We start from the raw sequence: 20,033 nt of genomic DNA, 5'->3' as shown, positions 1-20,033 counted from the left end.
AGTTTGTGCCTTATTTCTTTTACCAGTACTTTATTCAAACTGTACTTTATACAATCTTAGAGAGGTTGTCTGTGTTGCTGCCATTTACAGTGAAAAAAGATCTAAATTATACTCTTTAAGTATTGTTCTTTAAATAAAATGTAACAACAACCAGTTATTGTTGCAGTGACCCTTCCATCTTTTCCAACAGTCGGCTTCTGAGCATTTCATTCATAAATGTTTCTCTGAAGATTCTCAGTCATCCATTTCTAAGGGTATCTAGAAGTACTAAAGGAGGATTTATCCGTCAAGGTGTTGAGGTAACTGTGGAATTTCATAACTACAGTATTTTGAAAATCCTGGCATAGCTGACATGCACTCTTGCAAAAAAGTACCTGACGGACACAGTGCTTCTCCTTTTGCAGTTATTAACTCACAACATTGTGATCTGAAAATCTTTCCTCAAGGTCAAGATAATTCCCAAAAACATGTTTCTCTGTACTTTGATTTTCTATTTTGTTTCTCTCTCTCTCTCTCTCTCTCTCTCTCTCTCTCTCTCTTCATTGTTACAAAATGACTTATGTGGTACAGACATAAATGTTTGTGTGGTTGTTTTTGTGTGCTGTGAACAACACAGATTATAGGGACATATTGTGGAGAAAAAATATGCCACACCTAGAACCAAGAAAGACTATCCCTCCATAGAACAAAAAGTCCTTTAAACGCATGGGTGACTGTCAGAAATTAAGACAAACTGATCTCATTTGTGGTGTATTTAGAAATAAACACCTGCAAACTTCATATTACATTAGAATTATTGTTTTCTGTCATTCTGAGATGGTTGTGGGCAATAAAAGGGTTAACTTTCCCTTAAATCTGATTGATTTAGTTATTTCTTATCAATCTCATAATTAAAAGGTTTACTCACTCAAATACAGTACAGTGAGTATTTTCTCAAGTGGTATCTAGCTATCTATTTGGATAGTTTGGGTTTGATGAAGTTTTGAGATTTCTGCCTCCACACCAATGAATTGAATTTCATTAGTGGTGTTCACAGAAATGTAAAATTATACTGAGGTTATAGTCTTCATGGAAACTGTTGACAGCATGTTTTATGGATTATCCAGAGCAAGAGACACATTGTTTCTGGAAAGAGATGTTAATGAGGCATCAATGCTGTGAAGACCACAACTAAATTTTAGAGATAGATATTTCAAAACTTGGTCAAAGCCAAAACCAAAGCAATCATAGATAAGGTCCAGTCAGGAGAAAATATCTTTTGTTGTAATTTGAGTGAACCACCCTTTCAAGCTCCCCTGTTCTTGTTATCTTCTGCACATGTTCACCTTGTTGGCCTGTGTTTGTCAGGTGCCTCAAACAGGACTCTAGAGTGTGCACACAAGCAATACTAAACTATAAAATCCTTACTTTGTACGTGTTCATGAAAACAGTAGTGACTCAGCTCTCATATACTGGATCTCCTCGTATGTGGCTAAGATTAAGCTAAACAAGCCCTGTGGTCCTAATTCTAAAATTGCAGGCAAAAGATGGAGTTCAGGCAAGACAGGACTATTTCACAAGAACAGTCCAGACATGACTAAGAACAACTAATGGCTTAAATTATTTCCTAATTTTTTCACTGTATAACCCAAGTTAGTATATGCAAATAAGAATATGCTTCAAGTTGGATCCTGTTATGGCCAGAGGGGACAGTGAAATTGTAGGAGATCTTTCATAACTCCAACTTTTGATATTTATTTGTAACCCTGGGGTGTGTTCAGATGACAACTTTTAACCCCTTGCTGTATTTTACACCCAACTTTGAGCAATTTAGCATTTCTGAAATGAGTAAACATCACTTAGCAAATACATTTACTATCAGAACATTCCTTTGCAAACTCCACACAGAGAAATAAAAAAGAGACGGAAACAACTTTAAACAGGTCAAAGATTATTTACAGAATTGATCGAATGACAATCACTCACTGTCCTTTTGCCTCTGTTTGACCCTGGTGTTTGCTATACATCAACAAGCAACCAGTGGTCAGTCTGAAAACAATATCTGTCTCTGAGAACTGTTCTCCACATCAAAAAGCATTGAATACTGTTATTCACTCAACTCATTAATAACATGCATGCTATCTGAAGTTACATTTTGGACATAGGTAGTGGTGTCATGTCTGTGAGCTTTCAGTAACAGTTGAGCCAGCCGTAGTTGAGCAGGACACGCATCACTCTCTTGTATGGCAGGTAGTACTCACTCTGTCGGGGGCCATTAGAGAAATATAGATATCCTGTGGGAGACAAGGTTCAGTTTATATTCAAATATGCAGTTGGATTTAAAGAAGTATTAACTTTTTTTGGCCACTAGGGGGCAGCAGAACAAGCTGTACACACTACACAAAACAACTTTATTACAAACACCTTATAAAGTTGTTACGGTGAACAATGTGCACATAGGCAAACAGTTGCCTATTTACACATCCAGCAGATACGGAGCAATATTAATATTCATTTGGAGTCATGCTTCCTGATGAATATAAGTCCAATAATCAATCACTTCAGTCCTTTTTAGATCTGTTCTTGGTCTTCACCAACTCCTGGGAAAATATCTCCCCATTTAACTGCCAGATGCATCTGCACATTCACCAGCTAGTCACTAACTTTCTCTGTCTGCGGTTTGGTGCAGACAGAGTTGGAAAAACTGGAAATGAGGTTGGTTAGGGTGGTGAGAGTGAACCAAAACAGTAGCTGCAGAAGTTGCCTGCCGTAAAAACAAAACAATGACCTGATATATGCGCAAAAGCTCCTTAGTGCTGAGGGGAACTACAGAGTAGCTTTAAATATAACGCATCATTTTCCGTCATTCTAACCAATGTTGGCTCTTGACTTGTGTGAAATGGGTGACTTGCATGAAATGGGATAAAAGTAAACGAATATTTCTCACCAAAATTTTCAAATGCTGCATCTACTTTGGAGCCAATGCCAGGGAAATCCTGGGTGATGTATCGTGGGTATCCATAGTCCATTTGGTTTCTGGCCTCATCATAACTGTAAAAGAGAACAGAGAGACTATTAGAAATGCTTTGTAGATATGTACCCATACCTGAAAAATATCTAAACATTCCACATTTATCTACATTTTTGTCTGCTATCTTTATCTGGATACATGCAATATTGATAAAAGTCAAGACAATCAAGACCATCACTCACCTCCAATACTGGTTATTCACAAAAATGAGTGTTTTCCTAGTCGTTGGCACGTAGACGGCTGCATCCACCTTACTGACTGAGGAGGGCAGGCCGAGGGTGGTGATAGACTTTGGATATCCAGATATTTTTGTCTTTGCATTAGCCCTTATGCCCCAGTATTGACGACCTGTAGAAAGACAGTTGCTGGTTATTATATGGAGTTACTGTACCTGTGCAACTTCACAGTACTTGACAGTACTCATCCAAGTTAGCATATTGAACATATTTAACCCTAACTGTAGCAACTACTGGAAACAAAGTAAAAAGCAGCTGAGAGGCTGAGGTCGGGCCTTGTTTGCTGATTGTCTGACAAGCTACCAAAAGCATTCTCTGAGATCAAAATATGAAGAATCAACTTAGTATAACATGCAGAAAATGTACTCAAAATCAAAGACAAAAACAGGGTTCAACAAAAAATACAGCAACCGATTCACCCTCTCTCTCTTTATTACCAGCTGCCATGCACGTGAACAGGTGCTTATATTAACTATACGAATATCACCACCCATATCCATGTGACCTGATTATATCAATCACCGAGACTGTGCAATAACAAATACATAACCAAAATATAAACCACATCACAAAATTACCCATTTACAATTAATTATAAATTCACAATAAATCCATTCATGGCTCCTAAACTATCAAAAACCTTATGAACGTTACCTTCAAAAAGATACACCACGTCCTTGTATGGGACTTCAAAGGCAGCATCGACATGGTTGATCCCTGACCATTTTGTGCTCACTTTAATTAAACGGATTCCGCGGAAGCTTGTACTCTTCCTCCAGTAGTATCTAGTAAGGAATTGAAATTGAAATGTAAAAAGATATAGGATTTATGTTCCACATAAGCAAGATCAACATCACACAACCAAAGCGTACCCGTTTTTGAAGAAGTACAGGTCTCCTCTGACGGATGTGGCAGCATCAAACACCAGCTCCCTGCTACACTGCTCATCTCGGGGGTTGGGCAGAGGGTCTGGATTTGGATCTTCTTCTGGGTCCTCTGGCTCTGGTGGACCAGGAGGTGGTTTGGGTTTTGGTGCTGTAGTTGGCTGAGGTGTACGGCTGCCTGGGAGATGGAAAAAGCAAAGAAAATGTCTAACAGCACGAAAAAAAAATTACATTTATTCATAGATTTTAATATCAGTCTAATTCAATTTCCATGTAATTCAATGTATGGATTCACACATAGATGCCTTATTTACTAGTTGAATAGAAGTTTCTGTCATATAGTACACATAAAGCCAGGGTTGAGGAAGAATTTGGCTTGACTTTTGCTTGGTCTTTAGCTTGCAATATCTGGACTGATACAAAGGTGGATGGATGTAAGATCATTGTCACCTTTCATTAATCAGACACATTTTGTAAACATGAATCATTTAACTGAATCTAATTTTTTGCTTACCATAAAGGGCTTGAACCCCACGCCTGTCATCATCTGGCAGCCTGTATCCATTTGTGTTGACATACTGATATGTGGGGTACATCAGTGCACGTCTGTCCCTGGAGTGATCTAGACCCAGAGCGTGGCCAAACTCATGAGCCGCCACCAGCAGCAGATTCACACCTGAACACAGCAATTACAAGAGTATAAAGCAAGTCAGGCCTCAAAAAGTGATACGCATAAGGTACAATGGCCAATTCAAGTGATTTACAACATTTGAGAAAATACTTATTTGCAGATTTCTGTTCTGTAAGGATGTAAATATGCAATTCTTAGGAAAATTCTGCTAAATATATAGGTTTTATTTTTCTATGCATGCCCCACAGCTCTTATTCATAACCAAACTGCTTTACAGTGGCACTCCACAGATGATGTACTCCTTCCCCACAACTCCAGCTTCACTAAAATAACACTGCAGAATAACTTTACCTCTTCGGGTTAGAGTCCAGGTTTCATCATCATCAAAGTGTGTGTCCCCTCCCTGCGCCCGTCCAGGAGAGTTAGCATGAGCCAAGACTCCACCTGCCCCATCAAAAGGGTAAAAGTCCCCGTGATCTGCAACAGGACAAAGAAGATAATACAATCTGTTGTTTATGTACTTTCCTGTTTTTTTTTCTCATTGTTTTATTTTTAATTTATTTCCGAGTAAAAGTTTAGTTGTTCCATTCGGACTCACATCCACCCTTGAACAGGATCATGATGTCCGCTGTGCCACTGTAGATCTGCTTGAAGTCCAGCGGGATGACGTCACTGTAGAGCTGGAAGGCTTTGGCAATGGTTGAGTCCACCTGACTCTGGCTCAGATCTGGAGTGTACCGAGTGATCCTGTTCAAATCATGTTGGAACTATTTTCATATTTGTCATTATTATCATGCCAGAGTGATGTTTGTATGTTCAACCACATAAAATACAATTATGCGACTGAAGCAGTGACAATGTCATACCCTCCTAAGGTCCAGTTACCTGTATGTAATGAGTCTTTTCTCCCATTTGGGTTTTCCATAGAAGTGTCCATATCGGCTGATGTCTGACACACCGCACCTAGGAGCCTTCATCACCTCCATAGTCTCGTTATTCAAGATGCCAGTCACCTTGTGGGCAGTGGATGAGGTAACAACCACACAGAGATTTTTGAAGTGACATTTGAAAATTATTGACACGTAATCTTAAACTTCCTACAATGAAATCTTTGTCAGTGTTGAAGTTATTAGCAATGATCATTGATTACAAGAAGGCAACATTATACAACATTTTATCCATAGAAGTATGAAATGACATGCAATTGCTCATACTACAGTTTCCAGAGAGATCTGTTTTTCTGACTGAATTTCATCCCAGTTTACTCTGGTAAGATGAATACAGGTAAAAGCAAACTATTTAATTCACTGTATTTACCTCCAGGCCAAAGAAAGCCTGCATGGACTTTAGATCCTCACTGAAGGAGCTCTTGATGAGGGTTCGCATTGAGGAATTCCTCATCCCGACATCAGCGTAGAACTGAGAAATATAATCCTGATACAGAGAGAGGGAAGATGGTTGTATTGCAAGTAGTATTTCATTTCATCTAACCATGGCAGTGCTCATTATCTTTCTACACAGCCTGAATTTAAAGATTTCACTCATTTCACAACCATCTTCCCAAAATTTAAGAGGATTGGAATGTCATCTTAAAGACGAGATAGAAAATCAAAGCCACCCATATTAAATATAGGTGGCTTTGAATGCACCAGGTTATTTCTGATAGTTCCTAGATTCTAATATTTATGCAGAGTACACTGCATTACCTGAGCAAAGTCTTCGTCCTCGGGTGAAACCGTTGGGGCGATGGTAGGAGCCGCATGACACCAGTCTAAACAACCCAGCAGCACCATCCAAAAAACAGTGAGAGACATCTTATTGAAATGTTTTCTTCTCAAGATGCACTCTCCTGTGTATAAAGGCGGCTTTGACAGTGTGATGTGTGTATTGTCCTCATAAAAGCTGACTAGAAATCCAAAAGTATGCAGTGTCCTGTGGGGCAGTCCAATAAATGTTAAGACAAACCCCTGTTTGAGAGGGGGAGGGGGAGTAAAGAGTGACCCCTCTGATAACACAGTGAGTGAGAGGAGCTGATATGATCAGTTTAACTTCACTGATGAAACGTTTGTGAAGCAGTTAAATTGTGTTTTGTTCTGTTGTCACTTTGGTGTTTTGTTGTGAGATTCTTTCATGCACCTTTTTAACCATTTCATCCCCCTGTTTGATCTTCCTTTTTCTTTACTATCTTATATTTTTGTGTCTAATTGTTACAAATGCAGTGTAATGTGTAACCAGTAAAGCTGCAGTATAGGCAAGAGGTTTGAATAAACATAAATGTATGTGTTTTATCAGCCAAAAGCATCCTCCCTCTATGAGACTGATTTGTTCCATTTGTCAATTTTAGATTCTCATGTTGGATATAAATGATGACATGAAGCATGCTCAACCTTCTCCACCACCACCACCACCACACTTTCACTAGTTACCAATTAAAACGTGCACAACAAAAAAACTTTCACGTCAACCTCAGTTTGCCACTCAGTCAACAAAAAGATGAATTTGCAATTGTTCTTTTGTTCTTATTGATCTCTTGTTGTTTTTGTGTACCTTTAAAGTACAGAGACCAAAGTCCAGTTTGGCGGGTAAACATGACACGTTACTTGTGGGCACTGAAGTCCATAGGTAGAAGCTAGAACTAGCTCTTGCTGCCATTGGGGGGTGCCAATGCTACCGAAATGATTTGCACAGAATTCAACAATACAGGAACATGTTAAATTATATATATATATTATATATTGAATGGTGTTCCTAATATTTTGTCCACTCCATCAACATACATGAGGGTGGCAAAATATTAGGAACATTTTTCAATATAATGCACCCCAGTACACCACCACCCACTACGACCTCAATAATAAACATAAGATAGAATTATCACCTTTCCGATAATGTCAACAAAACCTGAAAAATGTATAAGCCTTATAGATGTAAAAATTTATGGCAGAGCTGTTGTATTTGATTGCATTAGATTGCACAGGTGATGCTATGACCCTGGAGAGCAAAAATAACCATTTTGTACAAAAGCATCTGAAATCCAAAAAGAAAACATAATTTTATTGATTTTGAAAAGGCACATCTTATTTATACATAGATATGTGTACACTAATGTGTCACATAGTCATGAGATTTCTTAAAATACATTAAGGTAAATTTTCATACACCATTTAGTGAGCTGAATTAAATGTAAAATTTTAATCAAGCACTTCTGAGTAGAACTGTTTAAAACAATATGTAATATAAAAAAAACAAACATTGATACTCTTGCACAACTTGATATTCACATTATAAGTTCTCAGTACTCTACATGCTTGCACTTGACATGAAGAAGCACCACTGTATCTCAAAGTGACGTCAGAGATGTATTTGTAAAATCATATCATATAGGTATAACATCATAACACAACTATTATTTTGGCCTTACAATTATAATATTTCTTTTCTTGAAATTTCAACAGAGTTCCTCTTCACTGATATATATTCTCAATAACTCATTCAACACTGTATCAACTCTGTCAACATCCCAGCCAAGCATTCACTGAAATTATATTCCCCACTCCGTTTTGTCTGAAGCCTTACTGGTAGGATTTTGTCCCACTGATGAGGAAGATGCTACCTGTCAACAGAAAATAATACAAAAACTGCTCTTTAACTCACAAGAGCAAAAAGATACTTGATCTGTATTTAATGTCATACATGGAGTGTGTGTTCATATCTGAAATGTGTTATATCCTCGCAAAACAACAGTGCTCTGCTGTAAATAGAGGATTTCTACTTGAGTTACACATTGTTCCAAAACTGGGGCAAATGGTGTTTTCACTATAAAAGTGTGTCCAGTGCGGTAAACCCCACCCGTCTACCACCTAAACACGGTAAGAAAAAGAAATTACAAGTTCTATTTCAGTTAAATTCTATGTGTATCCTGCTTCTCAGGTCCACGTTATACAGAGTTCATGACCATAAACTGTTTCTGTTTTCTTCTTTTTTTACCATGTAACTTAAATGCAGCGTTGACCCTTCTGGGGATTCCAGGCCAGTCCCTCTGGATGAGTCTGGGGAAGTCGGGGTCCATCTTTCTCCTGCGTTCATTGTACATGACGTTGGATCATTCAGACACATGCACATAGGCATACTGTAAGTATGTTTTGTGGAGTGCACAGAGCACATATAATGATGGTCATCCAGGGTTACTACAGTTCATATTTTATTTTTTCTTTTCCAACACTACCTTTCAATTGCTATTTTAATTTCACTTTAGGTGCAGAAAGTGTTTGGTGATTAAAATGTTTGATAGTTATAGTGTCAGTGCTTTTTGCTTGTAATACTCTGTGCAGTGTAGATATTGATAATGTATTCATCATATGTTAAAGGGGACATATCATGCTTTTTGTGATTTTCTATTATTTTATACTGTTATGATGTTGAATATCTATATTAAACATATTCAAAGTTCCAAAACCTGAGATGAATGTATGTAGAAATGCTCCCTGAAAGTCAAAAACTCAGGCTTCAGCCTGCTCTGAATGCCTTATTTACAAAGTTACCCATCGAACTGACGTCAGATTGTTCGCGCATGACCACAAACATCCGTTACATAGTCTAGAAGGTTTTTCTATGGATCGTTGAAATCCTTCTACTACTGTTTGTTTACGGAGCCTCCAGGGATGGGAGAAGTTAACCAATCAGAACATAGTGGGCTCATTGGCAGGGGAGCCTTAAAGAGACAGGAGCCAAAACGGCCTGTGTCAGAGGCTAAACTGAGGGGCTGCATAAAGGGCCAATATAAAATAAATAACAGTTTTTTGAACTGTGAATCCTGCAAAGATATTCTAGTAGAGCCCCAGAATATAAATATAGACCTGGAAATGTGCATAATATGTCCCCTTTAAAGTGGCAACATATCTCATATACATTGAAACTGAATAAGCTTGTGTGGTAGAACTCACTTCATGGCAGACTTTAACAATTTAATACTGGAATATTTTTCATTTACTTGATTGGTAAAAGCAAGGTTTTCTATTGATAATGTTTATGTCCTCTTGTAAAAATATATGATCAAAATACAGCATGTTTTAAATATGAAGCATGCTGGCATTGGAAGAGTTGCCTGTAATAAAACTCCTGTGAAGAAGACTTTTCCCACATTCACTGACATGCACGACAAGGTCGACCTGCTTGACTCTGGAGGAGAAGCTGTACTCACAGATGGAGTCTGCATGACTTTTCATCTTAAGCTGTTGAACCACCCAGTACTTATGACCTGGAAAAACACAGCCGTGTCACTGCATTTTGGGACACTATGAAAAACAGCAACACACCACAAGGGCTGCCAAACTCAATGAGCCTTTTGCATGAACTGTAACACTTAAGGTTGCACAAGGCTGTAATTTAGGCGCAGCACTGTGTTCTCCTACTGGAAATCCAGCCTTGTCATGCTGACAAGGCCTAAGTGATGCTTTGCAGACTGCCCATTACCCTACCAGTGAATATGTATACCACGCCTTTGGCAGGGATGTCATAAGCGGCATCGACGTGAGAACTGACGCTCGGTAAATATGTGCTGCTGTGGCCCGCTGTCAGGCGATTCCAAAAGGTCATCCATATATACCTGGAGGGAAAGAGCAAGTAGACTTGATTGCTGTTCAAACATATTTAAGCAAGTTTTGCAGTTTCATAATTTAAAACATACTGTACCTGTTTTAAAGAAAACTATATAATTTCCAATCATAACTGCTGCTTCAAAAGAAAATTTGGGGTCACACTTTTTGGGAACCAGTTGTGTTTCCACTTTTCTGTTGGGCTTGCCTGAGAAACAGTCAAATATGTCATTATATATTATTTTGTACTACGTTCTGATTACTTTATTTCCATTTTGTGTGCATAATTGTCTTAAATTTGTTCTTCACTGTATGGTGTTTGGATCCCAAGAAGATCATCTTTGGATAGAGGGTACTGTGTACTGCTGTGATACTGGTAATTGGAGTACAGGGTGGAAAGAGTGGTCTTTTGAGTGAGTCAAACTCAGTGAGTGGCCAAGCTCATGAGCTGCAATAATGAATAGGCTGTAACCTGAAATACAGAAATTTCATATTAGTCTCAATGAAAACTGCTGCCACACTGCTGTCTGCAGGTTGAAACCTTCATGTGTACATCCAGCCACACCCTGATCAGTGATGTCATACAGGTACTTTCCATCAGCTGTCAAGGGTACCTGCAACATCTGTAGTGACATCACATTGGACTATGGCCAGAAGTGCAACTGCGGTTCATTTATGTTCTTATAGGTATTCTGGGAGAAAAACAATAAACAAGAAGCATCCGCGGCAAATATTATACTGTTTTGACGATCTGAAATAAGTTCCTGATTCTTGACTTACAGGATCATCTTTTGTATTTAATTCCCCGTCTAAATAATGTTGCTTCTCACAGAATTACAAGCATATTTTGATTGATAAACCTTGCTTTCCTGCTGTCCATGTTTCATCCTCATCAAAGTGCACATCTCCTCCAGTTCCCTCTCCTAACTGAAAGGCATGAGCAAGCATACACCCCAGGGTCCATCAAAGGGAAAGAAATCTCCAATTGCTGATGCAAAAACAGATACTGCTTCATACTGTGCATATAGACACACTGATGTGTTTTATAAAAGATCAACATCTTTTTTGGAGGGGTTATTATTGCCCATTATTAGAAACTCTGTTTTGAGTGTAGCTTGAAGATAGAAATAAGATAATAACTTCTGCGGGTGAAGACTATATCAGTCCTGCCATGGTTGACTTTGATGAACCTCAGTGGGGTTGCATCACTCCACATCTTCAGGGCTGAACGAAAAGACTTTTTCACATCCTCTCTCCTCATGTCTGGAGTGTATTTGGCAATCCTGCATGCAGAGATGCACCGAAAAATGAATTCTGCAAAATATCCACATAACCTGCAACAAAATGATAATCTTACAGTGTTACAGTAATTAGTAAAAAATAGGTTGTTGAAGATATAAATTTAACAAAACATGTAAAGTTTGGGAGGTGACACAAAACATCTCACATGTATGTGATGGTGTGGTTCTTCCATTTAGGCTTCTGGGGGTAAAAGCTGAAGTTTCCCACATCTGGAACGCCACACCTCGGCTCCTTTGTCACATCCAGGGTGTGAGAGTCCAGGCAGCCTGTCTCTGTCAGACCAAAGACATTTTGCATTTCTCTGATCTTCTCCTCCACAGCTGACGTGGATCTGACTATTCTCCTCAGCACTCTGCTTCAACTTCAGTTTATTTAAAGTGCACATCATCCAGAGAGTCTCTGTACACTTTACAAGTCAATAAAAACGACAACAGAAAAAAGAGGCAAACGATAATACATGTAAGAGTACACACACATACACATATACTGGTAGTAATGTTAATATTACAACACAAGGTTTAGGTATTTGATTTTAAAACAGAGATCATATAGCTTTAACAGGGTTGGAGTAGCTTCTTGTTAAGGAGGATAACAATCAGTGATTCAGGTTACAGTGTATGAAGCTGTATTTGTTTGATGTGAGGTTAAAATAGATGCATTTTCTGATACAAAGACAAACAGACTTCATGCCAATCCTTCCCAGCAAAATGAAAATTACTAAATTGTCTTCCTCCAGAGGGGATTTCTCAGCAATGTTTTACATTTTTTATTTCATTTTGTGAAGTAGGAGGTGAATCTTGGTAAAAGCCAGTATTATCACCAATTTATTTTGACTTACTTAAATGCTTATTGTAAAAAAAAGGAAGTGTATATAAAGAGCAGACAAGACATTAAGTTAGCATGTGTCCTGGCACCTTTTCAGTGAGTGAGAGAGTAAAGTTTATTAAATTCTGAGTGTAAAATCAGATAAGGATAGGGCTGGACATAGAGGATTGCCCTCGCCCAGGAGTGTCAATCAAATCACAGGAAGTCAGGATGGATAACTTTCACTCTTTTATTGTAATTTCAATAACTTATGGGGTTATTACATAACATTATACATTATACATTACATAGGTTATACATTACAAACACAGGAAGCAGGCATCAGGTTGTACAGTATGCATGTTTTCATTTGCTGTGAGGATGTGCTCAAAACCAAAATGTGCTGCAGAATATATCAATATTTAATATTTATGTGACCTACTCGAGGTGGTAGGCTGATAATCTTACACTGGAAAGTAGCATTTGTAGATTGAAACTTGTAATATGGTTTTAATACAAGGACAATTATTTTTTTGAAATATATAAGAAACATGTCTGTATTACACTGTAGCAACACAACACAGTTTTTAATTAAAGTTTCCTCAAAAACAAAAGTCATATTCATAATGATGTATTATAATAAGTATGAACTGCTGTATTTGAAATGGGGATGGAATATTTCTCTCCATCCACAAATTTCAGCCAGCTCCACATCCTCAGGCCTCAGCTGCCGATCCTGATCGATGGGCAGACTCCACAAGGTTTCTACAAACATCAGAAGGCCCAGCACAGGTATCCAAGGCCATAACAACTCCATGTTTTAAATGCACATTTCCTTCATGCTTCAGATTTTTTATATGGGAGTATTCTCTGGGGTTGTTGGGCAATCACACAGCCCAAAAGTGCTCAATCCTGGTAGTTACAGCTGGTTCTATCTGCTCCAATTTTCTGGAGGTTTTGTGGTTGAAACCTCCCAATGAAAAGTCTACATACTATGTCTGGGCTTTCTGTCGGTAATGGTGGAAGTGTGTGTACAGTGTGTTTTGGAGTATATAAACCAGAAGCCATCATCATGTTTCAACCCGGTATCACGCAAAAGCATGTAATACACCCGCTGGTCCACCATGTCACTGGGCTGCATGTTTTTATATAAGCCTCCACCACAGTGATGTGCATATTTCATAAAAATATTTCAACCAAACAAACCACAAGAGCTGATCTTCAAATACTGGGAGCCTTCTACACACATGCACACACATTATCAGGTTTAAATTGTAATTCTTTATTTTGACAAAATATGACTACTGATAAATAAAACTCCACTCAGAGGTGAAGAAGGACAGTGTGTTTTTCATGTTATTCTTTAATTTAATCAAGATCGTCAGGCTTTTTTTTTTCTTTTGCATATTGTTGAAATTACAGTATTTCAACACCCAAGCCAAGTATTCGCTTTGTCAACTCCGACAACTTGTTTCTGGGTGTAGTCATATTTGTAGACTTGTGGTCCGACAAAGAAGTAGATGAAACCTAAGACGAGAAAAATCAGATCTTTAAGATGTAAATAGATTCACATATTTCACCTTCAACATGTTTTTACTGTTCATTGCTGATGATCATAATGATAATGGTGATGATGATAATGATGATGATGAGCTTCTATCTGAACTGAAAAATCCACTTTTGCTTGCAGCTGAAATTACAGCATATCATATGAAGGACTATAAGTGGTAAAGTGGGTAAATTATAGATTTTAAATCACAGAGGGGAACCACATGTTCTGTAAAAAGTTCACTACGCTCAGCTGATGTTGCATGCAAATTAGCATTCCTGTGCCACTAATAACAATGCAACTTACAAAAGCCCCTCAAGCTAAAGTAAGAAGTATACTTCCCGCTAAGTTTATCACACATAGTAACCTGAACACCATGCATATGTAAATTAACTGGTTTGTTGTGGAACATTTTTATGCGCTTTTTGCATTTTCTTCTAGGCTTTCTGCAAGCTATGCTTTTAAATGAATGTGCATCATTCACAGTGAATAACTCACACAGCAAACATACTGTACAGTGGGTAATAATTATTACTGACCCTCTTTATGAACAGCTGCATTTATTGTTGTATTGAGTCCAGGAAAGTCCTCGCTGATGTACTTCGGGTAACCAAAATCCATAACCCTTCTGTTTTCATTGTAACTGGAAAAGACAGGGTGTAAACAGAAATTGTCATAAGTTGTGACTCATCACCATCTATTTCGCCTTTCAAAGCTCAGACAAAAAGTTTGTTTATGGTTGCTACTATGTGATCATGTCACCAAACCTCTTAGTCCAAATTGAGCCCTTTGCTCTCTGTGTGAGATCCAAATGACAGAGGAAATTTTTCAGTAAGATCTGAGTCAACTCTACCTTATGCCATTATACTTTCATTTCATTTTGTGTGTGAGTGCATGTAAAGGAAAATAGAACCTTTGAGTGAGAGTAATTGCTATCATGCCAATTTGAGCCACAAGCCTATAAAAAACTACAAGATTGCCACAGTTTATGTACTGTAGTTGTTAGTTTATTGTCTTACCTCCAGTAAATGTCATGCATAAAGAATAGGGTGCGTCCTGTTTTCACTATGTGCACTGCTGCATCAACGTCCTGCACCCAAGCTGGAAATCCAAAGTGGCTGAGTGCTCTGGGCTTTCCTTTCACAAGAGAGCCTTTCACTGTCCAGAACATGGATTCTGCCAAAACATAGGGGTAATTTGCGGATTAATGGGTTATTTGTGAAGTGGAAGGTGAAATCTTTTAATTTTTGCAGAGCAGTCACAAGTTTGGTGATTGTCAAAGTTACTATATCTTTGAATCTTCTAGATATATTTAATGTTTGCGGGTTTAGAGGTCCAATGCAATGCAATGACATCAATTAAAACTTATGATGCAGACTACATATTGGAAGCTATTGCAGCACTGAATGATAAAGGACAGTTACCATGAATAAGGTAAGCAGTGGATCTGCGAGGTACCCAGAAGGCTGCATCGATGCTGGTTTCAATCTTGGGCATGAAGTTGGTGATGGGACCTTCTTTGATGTCATACTGCTTATTATGTTTAATCCAGAGATATCTTGTGGGGGAAAATATTGTTAGTTACCTCGGAAAAAAACACATTTTTAAAAATGACTATTGCAAATGAATTTCATTTCCCAAAGAGAAAATATATCATCTTGAGGATCAAAGCTATAAAAGTCATCAATGTACCTTTCTCTGAAAAAGAAGGTGGCATCTCCAAGAGTGGACACTGCATCAAAGGTCACATCTGGAGCACATTTGTCCTGCATGAGTCGAGGGCGCAGCGATCCTGACAGCCAGGGGTTATACTGAGAGCTCCAGCCGAACCTTGACAAGTAATTTTGACGACCTCTGACTGGACCTAACACACATCAGCACACCTTAGAATCAAGTTCTACTTACATATATATAAGCAGGAGAAATGTAATAAAACTATAATTTTAGATAGATAGATAGATAGACTGTTTACTGTAAAGTGCGTTGATATTTGCTATATCTTCTCTGGATAATAAGTTGGCTGGACGGGAAGATTTGTAGTTCGGATACATTAGTGACTCTGGGTTTCTGGAGTGTTTCAGGCCCAAAGCATGTCCGAATTCATGTGCAGCTACGACAAACAGATTAAAACCTGCAATAGCACAAAGAAAATGCATAGAAATAAGTGAAAGATTTCAAAAGTAAAGTAGATATTGCCTTTTCTACAAAGATATATTTGGAGCTCCACTGTGGTTTCAGTTTAGCACCTGTTTCTCCTGCTGTCCAGTGCTCATCATCATCAAAGTGCGTGTCCCCTCCAACACCCACTCCTGGACCGAAAGCATGAGCCAATGTGCCTCTGGGTCCGTCGAATGGATACAAGTCACCATGTACTTCATGATATAATCCAGGCCAAACATGAAACAGAAACCACAGAGAAAACCATGCCAAAAGAAAATTACTGGCCTCTGTCCACTTCATCTAAATGAGTCTGTCGGGTGCAGCAGCCAGTACACGATGACGGTTAGCAGTTAAATTACAACTGAAGCTCCCCATGTGTATATCCATGTTATATTTACATATCACACTGATGAGAATTCACTGTAAGACATCTTTCTGTGAGCATGACTCAAACTGTATAATGCACTTCTGTCACTGTTATGTGTGAAACAAAAAGGCAAACACACCATTGGTCACAAACTCCACCATGATGTCAGCGTTGCGGGTGTTCATCCTGACAAATGTCAGACCGCTGGCTCTGGCCCAAACGCTGAAAGCTGACTCAATTAGAGAGTCGACGGTGCTGCGAGGCAAATCTCTGGTGTACCTGCCAATGCTGCAGCAGCAAAGAGTACATGTCATAGCAAGATCAAGACACACAATCCCCTAAATGCAAATATGAATCTGATAAATCTGATAAATCAAAAACATTGATGCTACAAAGTTACACCAACTTGTGATAGTTATTTGAAGAACAATACCTGCCCCAAGTTGTTGGTTTACAAAACATTTATGGACATCTCAATTGTTTGGTCACACAGCCTTATGGAAGTCAACTCTTATATTTCTTAACAATGGAAATGACCAACTTCCTTAGTTTCTCTCTAATTATATTTTTTCAGTATGTAATCCAGCCAACATGGCTCTAACAGAACTTTCAAAGAAATGGATGGGAACGTTTCAGACATTGTTACATAAGTCTCAGCATGTATGGTGAACTTGGCACTTTAACAAGCCCATAATAACTCATAGGAGGAGAGGCTAGGAGTCCCAAACCCCAAAATTTGTCAACCATGATGATTTTTGACAGTTGCTATTCCCTATTTCTGCCAAAGATTTTATTGCCGGCTGCCTCAAAATGTTCCCCACAAATTGGCGGCATTTTTTTCATTTTAGGGACAGACTTTTATTTTTTGCAAGTTCAGTCTAGGACAGACAAGAGCATACAATATATCTGTCAGGTAGTAATTCTATTCCACTATATAAAAAAAGTAAAAATAGCAACTTGATCATGAAACACTTCATCATTACAGGTCACCTTTTATTCACAAATGTAAAAATCCAAAGCATCTTGCCCTTTGTGTTGGGACTCTCAACAGAGGAAACAGTTGATACCTGTAGGTGATGACGTTCTTGTTCCATCGTGTCCCTTGCATGTGGCTGTATTCCTCCACATCTGGAACGCCACAACGAGGGTTCCTCATCACCTCCAGGGTCTCTGAGTCCAGCACACCTGTTGCATTGATCCCAAAGAATATCTGCATATCTTTCACCTTGGAGATGAAGGAAGGCCCGCTCCGCTTCATGCGCCCCAAAGGTTCTTTTTCCAGGTGGTAGAACTGCTCAAGGTATTCCTGCGTGTAGATGTGAGATGTCACGTTGCACTGAGGAGCCAGATAAATTAACTGATCTTATACAACTCAATTAACGCAAAGTTAGATGTTTTTATTCCCCTTGCGAATGGGTTTCTCTATTACAACATGCATTATAGCAAGATTTTGCACAGGATCCAGTAAATATAATGTGTCATAGTAATTTAACTTCTAGATAAATGTGCTCATCTACAGCCTTTGGGAGATCAGATTAACAGCATCAGCTGTCACTTTCTCTAATTACCACAAAAAATACTGTTCAAAACAATAAACTGAATAAAGACTTAGCAAGCAAAGTTGGTAATCAATTCACATGCATATGTTTTTTCCCTCCAAAAGCACAAGAATACATTTGTGAAATAAAACTGGCATGGGGAGAGAGAAAATTGAGGTTGCTGAGAGAATCTGCTAAAGCATGCAATATAACAGCTTCAAGGACTCAGAGGGCAGTGCATTTACTTACCTCCGCCCCCCACCCACGCAAAAACAAAAGAAATAAAAACATTATCTCGAGGTCCCACATGCAGTCAAGCGTGGATCCTTGCAAATTAGCTCAACCTCAATGGAAACACCTTCAAATTGGCATGTTTCTGGCATTGTACAAGAGATTAAGTTTAAGATTAAGTCACATGCAGTCCAGTCTTAAACAGTTGTAATGCAGCTCATGCAATTATGCACTTACTGTGGCCAGCTTCAAGTCAACCTGTGGTTCTGTGGAAGGAGAGCTCTCTACCTCCGGAATAAGTGTGGGCGCCGTAAAACATGGACCGGGCATAAGCAAGACCAAGACACAGCAGCACAGCAGCATGACATGCATTTCACAGACTTAACACTATTCGCCTCGTTTAAACACATGGAGATGGAAGTTCTGGTTAATGAGAAAGCCTTTTAAATGGTTATTGTGACTCATACCACTTGCAAATCCAAAAGAAGCCTCAGACAGTACTATGGAATTAGGGAGGGGTTTGCAGGGAGCCAAGGACAGCGAAAAAAGAAAAGAAAGACATGACATTTGACCATTTTTGTCACGTGACATGTCTGCTCCAGAAAATGGATGAAATATTTAGTGTGTGGTTACAGTTTTAGCACTTTATTGAAATTGTGCAAATTTGAGACTTTCGATAATTATAATGTGATATGAATAAGAACCTTGAGTTTTGGCTGGGAGATTTTAGAGTGCAGTGTGCTGACTCACAGATAATCCTGAAGAAGTGGTGAAACTACAGCATGAGGCAATACACAGCAGAGAAGAAGATTCACTCTGCACAATGTGTTCATTACTGTCACTATGAGTGCGGTCGGCACAAACATGTTGATATTTCTACCATCAGAAACCAAGCAGATCTGATATTGAGTAAATGATTTCCTCAGCACAGCTTCTGTGGAGGAACCTCAACTAAACTCCCTCCTGACTGATGCAACACAATAAGCTGGGTGGCACTGCTCAGTCCCACGCATTCTGCAAGGTCTCCCAAAATAACACCATCAAAGCCCATTCTTGTCCCGTTTTAGCAAATGCATGTAAGACCTTTCAATGAGAGAGTTCGCTGGAAGGGCTGAAATTGCAGGGGTGGATTTAAGGCCTTCGAAAAAGAAAATGGCTGCCAGCCAGGACGCCTAGACTGGCAAGGGTGGTGCCGCAGTGAATTCAAGCTACAATTACAGTTGATTGGTCATTGTGGAGCTTTATGGGACCAACAGCATTCCTCTGCGGGGCAACATGAGCCGTCTTTTTTCAGAGTACGCCATGCTGTTTCGCAGAAAGACCTGCAGAATTTCTGTCGCTCTGGTTTTATGGTCTGGGGACAGACGAAGTAATGAAGTCATTTTAAGCTGGGGTGATGACTGAAAGTGTAGTTTGGAGTTGCAAGGTTACAAGCTGGGGGAGACCATTCTGACCGCTGTGGTAATTAAACCAGTGGCAACATCACTGTTTTGTCCCAAACATACACTTTCACACTCACAGTGTGACGCTGAGATGAGCAATATCTATCTCTGACAGCATCTTTTTTTGTCTATAATGATGCACATCATCAAAATACAAAAAGGAGTAAAGTGGAGAAGTGAAAGTCAAAATTACAAGACAAAGCTTTCAATGCCTGACAGATGGGTTTATTAATAATTAAAGCTTATTAATAATGGAAAGACCAAAGAAAGATATGGTCAAACCGG

General features: G+C 38.8%; 1 protein-coding gene across 1 annotated transcript; it reads right to left on the bottom strand.

Moving 5' to 3' along the window:
• Positions 1-1,799: 1,799 nt before the first annotated feature.
• LOC121898933 lies at positions 1,800-18,636 on the bottom strand. The gene is made up of 19 exons (XM_042414465.1): positions 18,544-18,636; positions 17,605-17,873; positions 16,677-16,825; positions 16,257-16,382; positions 15,983-16,141; positions 15,703-15,874; positions 15,435-15,568; positions 15,030-15,186; positions 14,550-14,653; positions 13,895-13,988; positions 11,803-12,012; positions 5,360-5,508; positions 5,113-5,238; positions 4,645-4,806; positions 4,119-4,308; positions 3,901-4,031; positions 3,193-3,358; positions 2,927-3,030; positions 1,800-2,273 (listed from the first exon to the last, which is right to left on the bottom strand). The coding sequence occupies exons 1-19, from the start codon at positions 18,634-18,636 to the stop codon at positions 2,170-2,172; spliced, it is 2,799 nt and encodes a 932-aa protein (XP_042270399.1). The 3' UTR covers positions 1,800-2,169.
• Positions 18,637-20,033: the final 1,397 nt, after the last annotated feature.

Source organism: Thunnus maccoyii, chromosome 6 (assembly GCF_910596095.1).
Source record: "Thunnus maccoyii chromosome 6, fThuMac1.1, whole genome shotgun sequence".
Taxonomy (NCBI): Eukaryota; Metazoa; Chordata; class Actinopteri; order Scombriformes; family Scombridae; genus Thunnus; species Thunnus maccoyii.
Note: the sequence above shows the minus strand (reverse complement) of the source record. Positions and strands in the feature narration are given on the sequence as shown.